This window comes from Hylobates moloch, unplaced genomic scaffold, assembly GCF_009828535.3.
Source record: "Hylobates moloch isolate HMO894 unplaced genomic scaffold, HMol_V3 SCAFFOLD_12, whole genome shotgun sequence".
Lineage (NCBI taxonomy): Eukaryota > Metazoa > Chordata > Mammalia > Primates > Hylobatidae > Hylobates > Hylobates moloch.
This window is the reverse complement of record NW_026652287.1, coordinates 100271761-100286096: the sequence shown is the minus strand read 5'-3', so window position 1 is coordinate 100286096 and position 14336 is coordinate 100271761. Positions and strand designations below refer to the sequence as shown.

The 14336-nt window shown below is 48.1% G+C and overlaps 1 protein-coding gene across 1 annotated transcript in view; it reads left to right on the top strand.

Annotated features, from left to right (window-relative positions):
- LOC116479147 (zinc finger protein 160) overlaps positions 1 to 14336 on the top strand; it is a 36677-nt gene that overhangs the window by 3471 nt on the left and 18870 nt on the right. Inside the window, 3 exon segments of the mRNA XM_058425903.1 lie at positions 8524 to 8832; positions 13919 to 13978; positions 14131 to 14227. Coding sequence (XP_058281886.1) covers positions 14156 to 14227 — 72 coding nt within the window. The 5' untranslated portion in view covers positions 8524 to 8832; positions 13919 to 13978; positions 14131 to 14155.

Genomic DNA, 14336 nt, shown 5'->3' with positions numbered 1-14336 from the left:
TTCATCTCTATAGCTGACAGTCTTTGACTGTTCTCGACACCAATAGCCATGTTTTCACAGTTCTGCGTTTCATTAGTATGTTGTGTTTTTCTGGAAAAGGGGAATTTAATGTTTGGGATCAATGTGATAAAGCCGTGAAAGGGAAGTTTCTTTTGCCCAGGTATGTGAAAGAAGATCCTGGAATTTTCCAGGGGAGGCATGAGAAAGTCTAGCGTTGCCCATTGGCCCTTCGAGGCCGTCGTAGAGTCAGATACATCTTCTAATTCAACTTGGATGACTTAGTGAAACGTCTCCCCCTCTAGCCCTCAGTAAATCCACCTGCAACGTGAAGGTGAGGGACTCAGTCAATATACCTCGGTCTGAGCAACACTGACCCCCTTAATGTTTGGCAGAATTGGGTGTCCATCTGTGTTTTGCAGTTCTTCTAGGAAGTGGGGAGTGCCCACTGCAATTAAAAATTTAAATGGGACTCAGTCCTTTAAAATTTAAAACAAAACCAAAACCACAAGGGTGGAAGCCGGGGCGTGGACTCAGAGGCAGAGAGACCATCTTCGGAGGCCTTTCTCTGCATTAGAGTTATGGCTAAATCTAAAGCAGTCATGTCAGTCTCTGGCAGGGAACCCTCCACCAGCTTCCCGTGTTCCCCAGGACAAAAGCCCAGCTCTTCACTGTGGCTCCACAGCCCTGTGTCCGGGGCCCCTGCCACTGTCCAGCCTCCTCCTGGGAGCTTGCCCTCATCTCATGACTCCCTCTGCCCCAGTCACATTTGTTTTTCTCTTTTCCCAAACATCAAAACCCTTCCTGTCTCAGTCTTTGTCCCTCCTCTTATGCTGTGTCCCCAAATCATCACAGCTGTGTCCCTTTCTTCTCCTTCCGGTCTAGCCTCAGAGCTGTCTCCCACCCTCTTGCACCCCCATCTGAAGTTCTCTCTGCCTGTCAGTCACGTTACTCAGGTTTCACTGTCTCCGCATCCATCACCACATCGGACACTCTTCTGCGTGGATTGAGTGTTTTGTGTCTCCCTCCGTTGGAAGATGCAGTCTCCATCTTGGCCACGGGACGACTGCAGCACCTGCTCTGGGGTTATAGTTCAGATGCTGGGGCTGGTGTGGGGCTGAAGAGTCCTCAGGGAAGACCAAAAGGATAGGGCGGGTAGTGAGGGTGGTCTCATATTCTGGAAATTTTATCCGTAATTGGTCTAAATTTCCTGTGGCTATTTATTCCAGTCTGTATAAGAGCAGAAGGCCTCACTGAGGCCTGAAAAGCCCCTCAGACCCTGTGTCCTCAGCCAGTGCGGAGGCGTCCCCATTGCCTTACTCCAGCTCCTGGGTCTTCCACGCTCTGCACATCACCAGGGCCCAGTGGCCATCCTGGGCAGGGGCTTTGCCTTCCAGCAGGTGATGTGCTCACAGTCAGGGGTCTTGGATTCCCTTCAGGAAGGGTGGTGAGAACTTCAGAAGCTAAATGGTCCATGAAGGAGGCACTCCCTAAACAGCAGGGGAATTTTGCAGGTGACTGTGAGTAGAGAGACAAGGGGACAATGGCAGCCTCCCTCATGAGATCTGGGGCCTCTCTTTTTCTTGGACATCCTCCGTCAGCTCATTCCGGCCAATCTTCACCTGCCTTTAAACTGGACTCCATGGTGTCCCCAAATTGCTGGCAATTCCTTCCAGCATGGCCAACTTCTAGAATCTAGACTTGAGGCCTACTGTCCTGCAGATAGCAGTTTGTGTCCATTCCTGCCGCATTGCCTGTGTCCAGAGGCCTTTCAATCCAGTGTGCTCCTCAGGCTGGAAGAGAAGTAGAAAAATGGGGCAGGTGAAGAAGTCCTTAGAGTGTCGAGTGAGGCATGGAAGCAATGGTGAGCCTCTAGAGGAGCTGGATGGATGCTGCATGCACCTGGCCCACGGGTGGCTGTGGGCTCACGGGGTGTGTGGCACCCTTGGAAAGAAGGCTCAGGTCTGGCTATAGCACCTGGAAGTGGGTTTTGGGGTGGATGTGGGGCTGCAGGATCATTTTGTAATGCCCTGATGTCTCAGCTTAGGTTACCTGGGAAACATGCTAACACAGAGATTTGCGTGCAGGAATTCGGAAACTCATCATCACAGTGAAGAGGACTGAAGGCAGTGGAATCAGGCAGAGAGAAACATCCTGAAGTGTACTTAGAACCAAGACCTAAGCTGAGCCCATAGGGAGCTTCAGCAGCAAGAGGATGGGCGCCTTGGCCTGAGGGTATGGATCCCAGAGCTGCTCCACAGCATCCGCTCCACGGAGTGATTTCTGTGGAGGCTTTGGGAAGTGCAAAAACCATCCTGAAACCCACAGAGGAAAGATAGCAAGAATCTCAGAGATGATTTTCTGGGTTGCTTTTGGCATTCGGGGTATTTTCAGTTGCAGGTCAGTAAGCTTTCAGTTGTGTTTTGGAAGATGAAATGCTCATTTGGAGTGTTTCCTTTCCTGATGTTGGGGTCTAATTGCATCATTAGAGACATCTCTGTTTTATTGGTAGGTTTTAGTGGTAGTCCCCTGTGGGATGGAGTCACTATGAGTGGAAATACGTTGCCCTGGGTCAGTGAGTTCCTGGGGTGTTTGTGTATATTATTCCATGAGTTACTGGGGCTTGCGAGATTTCATAACAGGGCTTCTGGATCTTTATGAAGTATCTGGGGATTGTGGGATCTTTATGAAGTATATGGGGAGTGTGGGAGTTTGTAAGCATGTCTGGGTCCAGAAGGGCAACAGGGGTCCTAAGAATCAGGCGCAGATGGCTTTCATCAGGGAGGGTTTGTTGTGGGGGTGTCTATGGGTGCAAATCAAGAGAGAGTGGTTATCAGGGTCCCAGAATAAGGGAAAGATTTCTCCAAGAATCAGAGTGAAACACAGCACACTGACCTGCGGCCCAAAGGTTTCCACTGGGACTGTCCTTGGGAAGATAAAGCTGCCACATTCTTGCTGCCAGGCCAGTGGCCCCTCCCTGTTTATTCCAAGATAACAGAGAGTCACAGAGTCACAAGGCAGCTGGGGAGCTGAGGGGCAAGGTCCTTGAAACCCGCTGTGGAACACGGATCTTTCTCCAGTGCAGAGGGGCCACCGGGCCCTGGGAAGGGAGTTGAAGGGTTACAGCCCTGGTCATGGCAGGGAGACTCAGGAACTGGAGGAAGGAAGAGCTGTGTTCATCCCCACAGGGTGCTACTCTGCTCAGGAATTTGTGCAATAGAATGGGGTGAGCTAATGGGGTCACATTTAGGGAAAGGAGTCTTTCTGTCCACCCAACACACATCTCATCCTATGCACACACTTCTCCCTTTCCCCATTGTCCTCTGTATGATGAGAAACTAATGCTTCCCCAGGCGGGTGATTGAGGGAGAGGAGGGGTTGGTCTGTTTGTGTCTCTCCTTTCTCCCCTCTGTCAAGTCTTCTGCCTGCCTTTCTGCTGCTCTGTTCAGACTCTCACTTCCTGCAGGTCTGCGGTCAGTTTGCCCCACGCAAGACCCAAGGATCTGGGTCTGTGAATAATATTCAAGCCAACGTCATTGCCAAGTGAGAAATCTTAGACCCCAGGACCTTTTTTCCATGGAGGGGCCTGGGCACAGAGACAAACTCTTCTTTTTGCAGAGTTGAGGGTATTTTATTGGCCACGTGGGTCTGCTGAGCCTCAGACAGCGATCCCATAGCCAGATGTGTTTCTGGGTGGACTTGCGCTTGCCCTTCCACAGGTTGGGCAAGCAGAGTGGTCTTCATGAAAGGCCCTTGGCTCTGCCCCTCAGCTGGTCCTGCTCAACTCCCTTCTCATGATAAATACCACCCCAAGGACAAACAAGACCCCTGCATACATCAGTCTCCCAAAGTGAAGACCATAAAAATGGCCTAATATTTCATTCATTCATTCATTCATTCATTCATTCATTCATTCATTCATTTTGAGACGGAGTCTCCTTCTGTCTCCCAGGCTGGAGTGCAGTGGTGCGATCTCAGCTCACTGCAACCTCTGTCTCCTGAGTTCAAGCAATTCTCCTGCCTCAGCCTCCGGAGTAGCTGGGACTACAGGCATGTGCCACCACTCCCGGGTCATTTTTTTGTATTTTTAGTAGAGACGGGGTTTCACCATGTTGGTTAGGCTGGTCTTGAACTCCTGACTTCATATGATCTGCCCACCTCGGCCTCCCAAAGGTGCTGGGGTTACAAGCATAAGTCACCGCACCTGACCATATATCACTTACTTTTAATTATTTACTTATTTAATTTTTACTACACTCCCATTTTAGCAATACTAATATTTCATTTAATGTTGCTATTATTATTTACTGTTATTGAGACAGAAGCTTTGTCTGTGTTCGACTCTGATCTCATGTAACGTGACTCTTTTATAATTGTGCTTAGGATTCCATGGGAGATGAGTGAATAAACGACTGAACATTGTGCATAAACAGACAATTTATATATTCATAAGATTAAGACATTTTGTATTCCTCATCGTTATGCAAAGCAAAGACTAGACACTGTGGAGTCATCTGTCATGAGAACAAACCTGCAGACAGCTGGGAAGCACACCAGCCACCAACTGAGAGTATTAAAAAGAGCAATCCAGTCTCCAAATCAAGGAGAGGGTTCAAATCATAGAAAAGCTGCAGAGCCACCGGGTCTCACAGTTTCCCGCGGGAACCCTGGGACTCGCTACCAGTCCCATGAGCGCACCTGGGGATTTTAACGTCTGGTGGGATGGTGGATTCCGAGTGTGGTTGGACAGGGCTGGAGTGCCCTGAAAGGCAGGCTTGAATGCTCTCCTGCCGGTGAGAAAACTGGAAGCGGATTCTGGGCGGGAGCTGTGGCCAGCGAGAGGCGGGTCTTGGATAGTGGGGAGAGGCCAGGGTAGGGAGGGTGGAAGCCACCGTGAGGTGGGGTCTGGGCAATGGGAAAGGGATGGAAGAGGGTCAGGTGGGAGGGTGGAACTGTTGTGGGGCGGGGCCTGGGCAGTGGGGAGGGGCGGGGTGGGAAGGGTAGAAGCCGCCGTGGGGGCGGGACCTGGGCAGTGGGGAGGGGCGGGGTGGGAAGGGTAGAAGCCGCCGTGGGGGCGGGACCTGGACTGGCAAGGGGCCAGGGTTGGGAGAGTGGAAGCCACCATGAGGTGGGGTCTGGGCAATGGGAAAGGGGTGGAAGAGGGCGGGGCGGGAGGGTGGAACTACTGTGGGGGCGGGGTCTGGACAGTGGGGAGGGGGCGGGGTGAGAAGGGTGGAAGCCGCCTTGGGGTGGGGTCTGGGCAATGGGAAAGGGGTGGAAGAGGGCGGCGGGATGGGAGGGTGGAAGCTGCTATGGTGCCGTCTGGGCTGTGGGAAGCGGGCAGAGCCGGGAAAGGAGCGGGTCTGGGCTCTCTTCTCCTTTTGGCCCCAGGTCATTTTCTGCTATGTCAGCCTTTCTCTCCACTAGGACTGGATCAACAGCATTGCACTGCTAAAATAAAATTTCAGCTAATTGAAATTAGGCGGGGATGCTTCCTGCTTATTTTCAGTTAATCCAACATTTCAAACAATTTAAGGCAAAAGAACAGAATTGTACTGGGCCACTTAATTGAAGGTTAACGTTTTTTTACTCTTACATTGAAAACGATTTAAGTGAAAACCTCATTTTGTTTGCGGGTGGAGACAGGCATCCTACCATTAAGAGGATCACAACTCATCTTAGCTCAGGGTACCAGGAGGGGTGCAGGGGCATCAGCGGATGGTCCCTGTGGGGCAGTGGTTTCATCCTGGAACTGGCCGTTAGAACCGTTTAATTAATCCGGGACCTGATTTGTCTGTTTAGAGGATGAAACGAAGGTGAAATTTCTACTTGTGCTGTGTTCAGTTTCATAGTGACAACGATCAGAACGTTGTTTCCATTGCTATTTGCCAGGCACCGGGATGGAAGAAAGAGAACTCTGGGCTTAGGTCCAGGGACGTCTCAAGGACCCTCGACCAGGGTGTGTGGAGGAAGGGTATCTGGTAATTTAGGTCGCCAACCATTCCCTTAAATATAAAGAATACTTTTTAAAATAGAGGAATTACAGGGAAAATCTCAGAGATAAATTTCTGGGTTACCTTTGGTGTTGGATTATTTTGTGTTGTAGATCAAGAAGCTTTCAGATGCATTTTGGAGGATAAAATGATAGTTTGGAGTGTTACCTTGTATGATATCGGGGTCTCATTGGAGCATGTGCATCGCTAATGCCTTGTTTCCTTATATTTCACTTGTTGATCTATTGCATAGTTGTAAGGGAATTTTAAATGTATATGGCTTTGAAATAAACTTGGTGCATCTAATTTTTTCAATTAGCTGAAATTTTCTTTTAGCAGTTAATGATGTCTCTTATGTGTGACAGGAACATTCAGTACACCCACAGTGAAGACTGAGTGCCCTTCAAAGCTTTTTTCTTTTGTTTTTTTGTTTTTTGAGACAGGCTCTGTCACCTAGGCTGGAGTGGTGTGATCATAGCTCACTGCAATCTCAAACTCACTTCAGCCTTCTGAATAGCTGGGACTATAGACATGCACCACCACACCTAGATAATTTCTAAATTTCTTTGTGTAGATGGGGTCTTATTATGTTGCCCAGGCTGGATTCAGTGCCGAGTCTCAAAGGCCAAGGTACCAGGGCAAGTTCATTATTTTTGAGTTTCACTTGGTGTTATGTGTTGACAATGTAGAAGCTGATTTTGATCCTGTAATCCTAGCAAATAGCAAAGGTTAAGCCTCCCCCCTCCATCCTTTCTTCTTTTTTTTTTTTGTTTTGTTTTGTTTTTTGTTTTTTTGTTTTTTTAGATGGAGTCTTGCTCTGTCGCCCAGGCTGTAGTGCAGTGGCACGATCTCGGCTCACTGCAGTCTCTGCCTCCCGGGTTCAAGTGATTCTCCTGCCTCAGCCTCCCTAGTAACTGGGATAACAGGCGCTGCCACCGCGTCTGGCTAATTTTTATATTTTTAGTAGAGACGGGGTTTCACCATTTTGGCCAGGCTTGTCTTGAACTCCTGACCTCAGGTGATCCACCTGCCTCGGCCTCCCAAAGTGAAGTGTTGGGATTACAGGCATGAACCACCGTGCCCGGCCAGAAATACCCTTTTTAAATCTCTTGTGAATATGTTGATTTTGCTTCAATGAAAATTTTATAAGCATTTAAACTCTGCATATACAAAATGGATTCATGGCTTTCATCTATAATCAGATTCACCCCTACTATTCTCAATTTAATGAAAAGATCCAAAATCAAATCATTTCTTTGCTTGGAATTATGGAAGTCCATGCTGAAACTGCTTTCTTGGCAACATAGGTACTTAGCAATATTGCATAACACAGAGCTGCCTACCTTGCAGAAGTCCCCACATCTATCCCAGACCCCATATCTTTTGAAACTGTGTAGATGTAGTTGTGAAATATGCTATTTTTCCTGTCTAAACAATTGTATTTTCAATTAATAACCACTTTTCCATTGATGAAATCTTCCACATGTGGGGATGTGAGAGGCAAACATACTTCAAAGTAGAGGTAAATTCACAGATGTTCACATAAAATTATTGCTAGTAGATACGATGCCATTTAATATTTGATAATCTAGTTTTACTTTGTATAGGGTTCATATGAAGGAGAATATCCAGCCAGTATGGTAGCTAACGCCTGTAATCCCAGCACTCTGGGAGGCCAAAGCAGGTGGATCACTTGAGGTCAGGAGTTTGAGACCACCCTGGCCAATGTGGTGAAACCCCGTCTCTACTAAAAATACAAAAAAAATTAGCTGGGCATAGTGGCGTGCGCCTGTAATCCCGGTTACTTGGGAGGTTGACACAGGAGAATCGCTTGAACCCAGGAGGCAGAGGTTGCAATGAGCCAAGATCGCGCCGTTGCACTCCAGCCTGAGCGACAGAGGGAGACTCTGTCTCAAAAAAAAGAAAAAAGAAAAAAAAAACGCTATCAAATACGCTTAAAATCTTGCAAAATTAATTACCCTTTAGGTGAATATAAATGTAAATGTTTTCTGAAGACGATTTTACAGGCTTTTTTTCTACAACAGATTAAAATAAGTACTTAGAAAACAATTTTTATTTAAATATTGTAATCTGTGTTCTTTGGTTTCTCTTCTATTTCTTCAAGTACTTTTGGAATGCGTGTAAAGTGAATTTCAAATTACACTATATGTAGAAATTATTGACATAAGCATATTATGATGACAAAGTTTATCTCAAAGGTATTTGAGGCTGTGTCATCTCAAGAGTGGAATGGGATAAAGGAAGAACAATGGAATTTATTTCTATTTGTAAAAAGTTACTGCTTTTTAAAAAGCAAGTTATTGACCTAACTAATACACAGGCCTTAGCCCTGCTCTGGAACCGAAGTTGACACTGTCCCTCCTGGGTGCGCAGGGAATAGAAATGGAAAGGAGGTTCTGCTGATCAGCATGAAATTGTACACTCCCTGCGAAGCTCAATTTTTGCATTTCACATTCTAGTTTGCATCTCATTCAGTTACAGCATTTCTTTAAATGCTTAATTTTAATTGCAGAAACGTTCCTGGATCTGATCACTGCCCCCTGAAGACCTAGAGAGATCCCAGCTCCCAGCCCACTGAGTGGCTTCAGCCTCGCTGGTAGGTCTCTCCTCCAAAGCTCTGGAAACAGACTCCTGGGAGCGAGAGGGAGGGAAGCGCAGGCGCCACCCTCTTTCCCCAAGCCTTCCCGCCCACTTCATCTCTCAGGCACCTCCCAACTCCTGGCCCCTCTGCACGAGGTGCCTGCCCCGGGCCCCGCCTACAGGGGACCCAGCTCTTCTTGCAGCTGCTGGAAGCTGATCACCTGGAGTGAAGGCCTCACACGTGAGTTTCCCTCTATTTAGGTTAAACTTGGGCTTACCAGGCTCCTGCACATCCATACTCGGTTTGCAGGAGTCCTCAGAGACATACATGTATATATGCGTGATTGTAGTTCACAGCAGCCTGGACCTCCTGGGCTCAAGCGATCCTCCCACCTCAGCCTCCTGAGTAGCTGGGACCACCAGTGTGTACCACCATGTTTAAATAATTTTTTTATGTATATTTAGTAGAGAGGAGGTCTCACTGTGTTGCCTGAGCTGGTCTCAAATTCCTGGGCTCAAGTGATCCTCCTGCTTCGGCTGGGATTACAGCCCACGAAGTGCTGGGATTACAGGCGTGAGCCATCACTCTGGGTCCTATAGACCTTAATATCCCCTCATGGCTCTTTCATTCCCAAGTAAATTCAGAGGTGTCCATGAGAGGTCAGGGGTCACTTCCCATTGAACCACACAGACAGGTCCTGCTTGCAGTATTTCTGCCTTCAGGCCATGTAGACAGCTTTCACGCCATTTCCTGCTTAAAACCCTTTACTCAGTTGCCACCCTGTGCCTTGTAAGGTCCCCACCCGCGAGGTGCATTCACCCTTTGGGTCCCCTAAGCCTCGCCCTTCATCGCATCTGCACAGCAGCACCGCAGCTCCGGTGCAAGAGAGTCCTCACCCTGGTCCTGGGATTCCACAGATCCCACCCCTCCCCTGAGACACCCGCCCATCCTGCTCTCACTGAGCCTTTTCCTCTACCCTGCAGGCCTCCCCCTCATAAGCATGGCTTCCTCTGACCCAGCGTTGAAGGAGGTGACTTGGGCCTGTCTGTTCACCTCCAGTGTTCTTTTGTCCCAGATTCCACTCCACTAGAAGATGTGCTTTCAGTAGGTGGGCATCTTATTCCATCCCCTTCCCTGTAAATATGTGGCCAAAGGGGATCAGGAGAAAGAGAGACAGGAGAAAGAGAGAGGAAATAGAAAAACTGAGAAGGAGTGAAAAGGACGAGTGAGAACCATGAACAGATGGCAACACAGAGGATGGGTGGGGAATTTGCAGACAGACACTGAGAGTGAAAGACAAAGCTGAGAAAGTGTGGGGCAGGGAGCAACTGGAGGAATGTAGAGAAAAGCTGGGTCTCCAGAGAGATGAAGGACAGCAAGATAGGGAGAGGGGCAGAAAGGGGGAGGCTCCTCAGAGAGTGGCAGAGAGGAGGAGGGATTTGGAGCCAGGGCAGACAGCAATGTGGTGCTGGGACAGCAAGACGGGACAGCTGGTGACAAGGAGAGCAGAGGGAGAACCACAGTATGGGGAGGCTTGGGATCTGGGGGTGCCAGAGAGTGGGGACAAGGGGTGTAACAGGGAAGAGGGGATTTAATAGGGGGAACAGAGGGGGAGCAAAGATGAGGGAAGAAAGAGGCAGAAATATGTGGAGATTGGGATTGGGACAACGAAAAGATTGGGCAGAAAGAGGAATAAGAGGTGGAAGAAGTTGTAGGAATGGAGCAGAACAGGAGGAAGAGAAGGAATGGAGGGAAGAAGGGGAGAAAGAGCAGGAGGGGAGAGGGGCTCAAAATAAGGAGCAGAAACCTGGGGGGAAACATAGAAAAGAGAAAAAGCCAGGGAGAGAAGGTGAGGATGAGATATGTACAGAATGAGAGAGGGAAACACACAGGAAGGAAGGAGGAGGGGACCTTGGTTCAGGTGAGTGGTGAGTTGATTGAATATGGGTAATTTAGTTGTGACATGTTGATTTCTGTCTTTATAATGTGACATTTTAAATATGCTTAAAATACACAGATAAAGATGAGAATTGCAAAACTTGTCTATAAGGCTATGCATTTCATTAATTATGGCATCAGAGGTTAGCTTCCACTTGTAACCTTTTCAGCCAGAGGGCAGTGACTTAACTCATTCATTTGTGGGCCACCCTCTTCCTCCCTTTCCCTGGGATGGGGTTGGGTAGGGGTGAGAACATGAGTTAATGTAGTACTGATTACATAATATTTAGTATTATATGATGCTGATTATAGTCAATATAATAGTGAACACTCAACACAGAAAACTCATCACCAAAATGTGGAGGAACTTCTTCCCACCAGCAATGCATTTTCCATCCGACACTAACTGGGTGACCTTTATAGTTCAACTCAATTCTGACACTGTCCAGCTAGAATTAGGATCAGATGCTGTTTACTGGTTGGTCAGTTCCACAGGGCTGCCCCCACTTCAAATGCCGGTCACAAGTCGCAGGTTGGGACCTGAACTTCTGGGTGACCAACTGTAAATTGGGGATTCTCTTGACCCCCCTCCTCAGGTTGTAGTAATTTGCCACGGTCATTCACCGAACTCAGGACAACACTTAGTTTACTCATTTGTTATAAAGTATGTTGCAAAGGGCACAGATGAACAGCCAGATGGAAGAGCTGTGCTAGCTAGTTATTCAAACCCAGGGAAAGTGTTAGGGAAGCACATTGACCAGGTCAGCCAGAGCGTACACCATGTGAAGCAAGGGCAGTCTTGTGCGACTGAGCTGTCAAGCTGTGGTGTCTGATTCTGTTTTGTAGACAGTGTCAGAATTGAGTAAAACGGCGGGACTCCCTACCTGGGAGTCTGCTGGAGAACCTGTCATTGTGGGGAAAATGACACACATTGTGGTGACTAGAGGTGAAATATTCTGTGTTGAGTGTCAGAGTAGTATGAACAATTTTTTTCCTCTCTGAACAGATCTCCAACGCGTAATAAAGCCTTTTTTTCTTCTACTTTTCCATCTTTAAGACAAAAAAAATACTTCCAACTACATTTCCCTCTGTAATAAGTAAGTACCTATTTATGCTCTATTTAAGAGCATAATATTCTAAAAACTAGTTTTACTTTGTCTTCAATTTTTTTTTTTTTTTTTTTTTTTTTAGTAAAAATATAGAGACAAGATCTTGCTGTGTTGGCCAGGCTGGTCTCAAACTCCTGGGCTGAAGTAGTCTTTCCACCTCAACTTCCCAAAATACTGGGATTACAAGCGTGAGCCGTGTGTGGCCACTTTGTCTTCAATTCTTGCTTAAACCGTTGAATTGTTGCTTGAATCTAGCTTTCACATCCAGCATTCCACTGATTCTTCCTTTTTCAATCATCAGTGACCTCCCCATTCCTAAATGCCGTAATTTACGTCCTGTCCTCATCTTTTTCTTCCTGTCTGTAGCATGTAGCACAGCTGATCACTTCCTCTTCTGTTGTCTTGGCTTTTATGACACCCCGTTAACCTTTACAAATCTATTCAATCTTCTTGCCACTCTGATCACTTTCTGCTTTCCTCTTCTGGTGTCTCCAGAACTTTCTTGTTCTCTGAATGTGCAGGTGCTCATGGCTCAGTCCTTACACCTCTTCTTGTCTCCATCCACACCCACTGCCTTTCCTTACTGTCTCATCTCATGGCTTTATGCCCCACCTATTAATACACAGCCCCATGTCCCCTGCAGACCGTCCTCTGAGGTCTAGAATCCTGTGTCTAGTTGTCTCCAAAACTCTCTACAGGGATGTCCCAACAGGCATCTCCATCTTCATATGTCTAAAAGTGACTTCCTGGCCAGGCACAGTGGCTCATGCCTATAATCCCAGCACTTTGGGAGGCCGAGGCAGGTGGATCACCTGAGGCCAGGAGTTTGAGACCAGCCTGGCCAACATGGCGAAACCCTATCTCTACTAAAAATACAAAAAATTAGCCGGGCGTGGTGGCAGGCGCCTGTAATCCCAGCTACTCAGGAGGCTGAGGCAGGAGAATCGCTTGAACCCAGGAGGCGGAGGCTGCAGTGAGCCGAGATCACCCTACTGTACTCCAGCCTGGGCAACAAGAGTGAAACTCTGTCTCAAAAATAAATAATTAATTATTTAAATAAAAGTGACTTCCCAAACTCCTCCAAACATGTTCACCCCTGCAGTCTTGCACATCTCAGCTGAGGGCAACCCTGTACTTCCTGGGGCTCAGCTGAACTTCTTGTCATGTTTAAAATATGTAAGATACTATGTTGTAAGTGTGTTACTTTGTAAAATGAAGAAACAATTATGCATTTACTTAAAACAGGTGAGGAAATACATGGTTTTATAAATTCTTTTGAGGTATGGGAGAAAGAATGTTTGAAGACCTCTCCCTGTGTGATCTGCCCCTCAGGACCTCTCTGATGTCATCTCCTTCCTGTGTCCTCCCAGCCCCCTCTGCTCCAGCCCCACACGCCCCTTTCCTTTTCCTGGAGCCAAGGTTGCTCCTGCCTCAAGGCTTCCATGTGGGCTGGCCCTCTGCCTGGAACTCTCTGGCCTCTCAGCTGCAAGTGACAAGCAGCCTTTCTTCCTGAGGTCTTTGTTCTGACATCACTTCCTCCGTGGAAACCTTTGTGATGTCCCACAGCCTCCTATTTGACATTGCAGTCCCACCTTCACCCCCACCTCTGGTCCATGTTGCCTGTTCTGTGTGATTCTTTTTGCTCCTTCAGTATCCAGTCTGGATCCTGGTGAGAACAGGTCCCCAACAGGAGAGCAGAGCCAGAAGGTGGGGCTGTGCTGGGCTCGCCCCCGCGGTGGAGCGCAACCCTGGCTTCATATGAGAGTGCCCAGGCGTTTTGCAGAAACATCTCTTGTGCCCCCTTGACATGTTTTCATTTCAGTGTTTTAGAGCCCAGCTGAGTAATATTTCAAGTTGACTCTATTCTGTAGCCAGCATAGTACCAATCCCTGTCTTTTGTTTCTGAAGGCTGAGCTCAGCCTGGGATCCACAGAGAGGTGAGGGGGGCTGTGCTCTGCATGGGGTTTGGTCAGGGCTGGGTCTGTGTCCTAAAGGGGAGCTCAGTCCAGCCCAGCTGCCCACGGCTGCAGCGTGTGTGTGGGCTTCCCCAGGAGAGCGGGTTCTGAAGACAGGGGTCAGAAACTCCCTTCTTCCTGCAGGAGTCTCTCGTCCCCGTATTCCCCCTGTGCAGTGGGGCGCAGAGGACCGTCTTTCCACGGGGTGAGATCTTCTGTGCGTGTGATTGTGGCACATGAAGGAGATGTATAGATTCTCAGCCCTAAGCAGCATAGTTTGGATATTCAGTATTGGCTTCTAAAGACTCTTTTATGTTACCCAAGGAAGAAGTCTGGAAGAAGAGGAAGAGGAAAGAAAAGGAGTCAGGGATGGCCCTTACTCAGGTAAAGTGATATTCCTGGTGGATTGTTTTTTTATTTCTTCCTAAAATGCCTGGCATTGGCACTGCGAATCTTCTCTGAGTCTGAAGCATCCTGCCTGACAGATTTGCTCACACTCACCCGTGCCTTCCCTCAGTCCCTCTCATCTCGTTTAGATTCCATCTCCCGTGACCCAGTGACATGAACTTGGGAAGAGGCTGCACTGGGCATGGTCCTGGGAAGGGCTCACACCCAGACATGGATGGAGACGGGGTGAGGATCCTGTGGTGTCAGTGCTGTTGGGCAGCAGGGATTGTTCAGGGGTCGCATCTGGATGCACTGTCAGCTCTGTGTAAACCATGATAACAGAAGCTGCCCATGA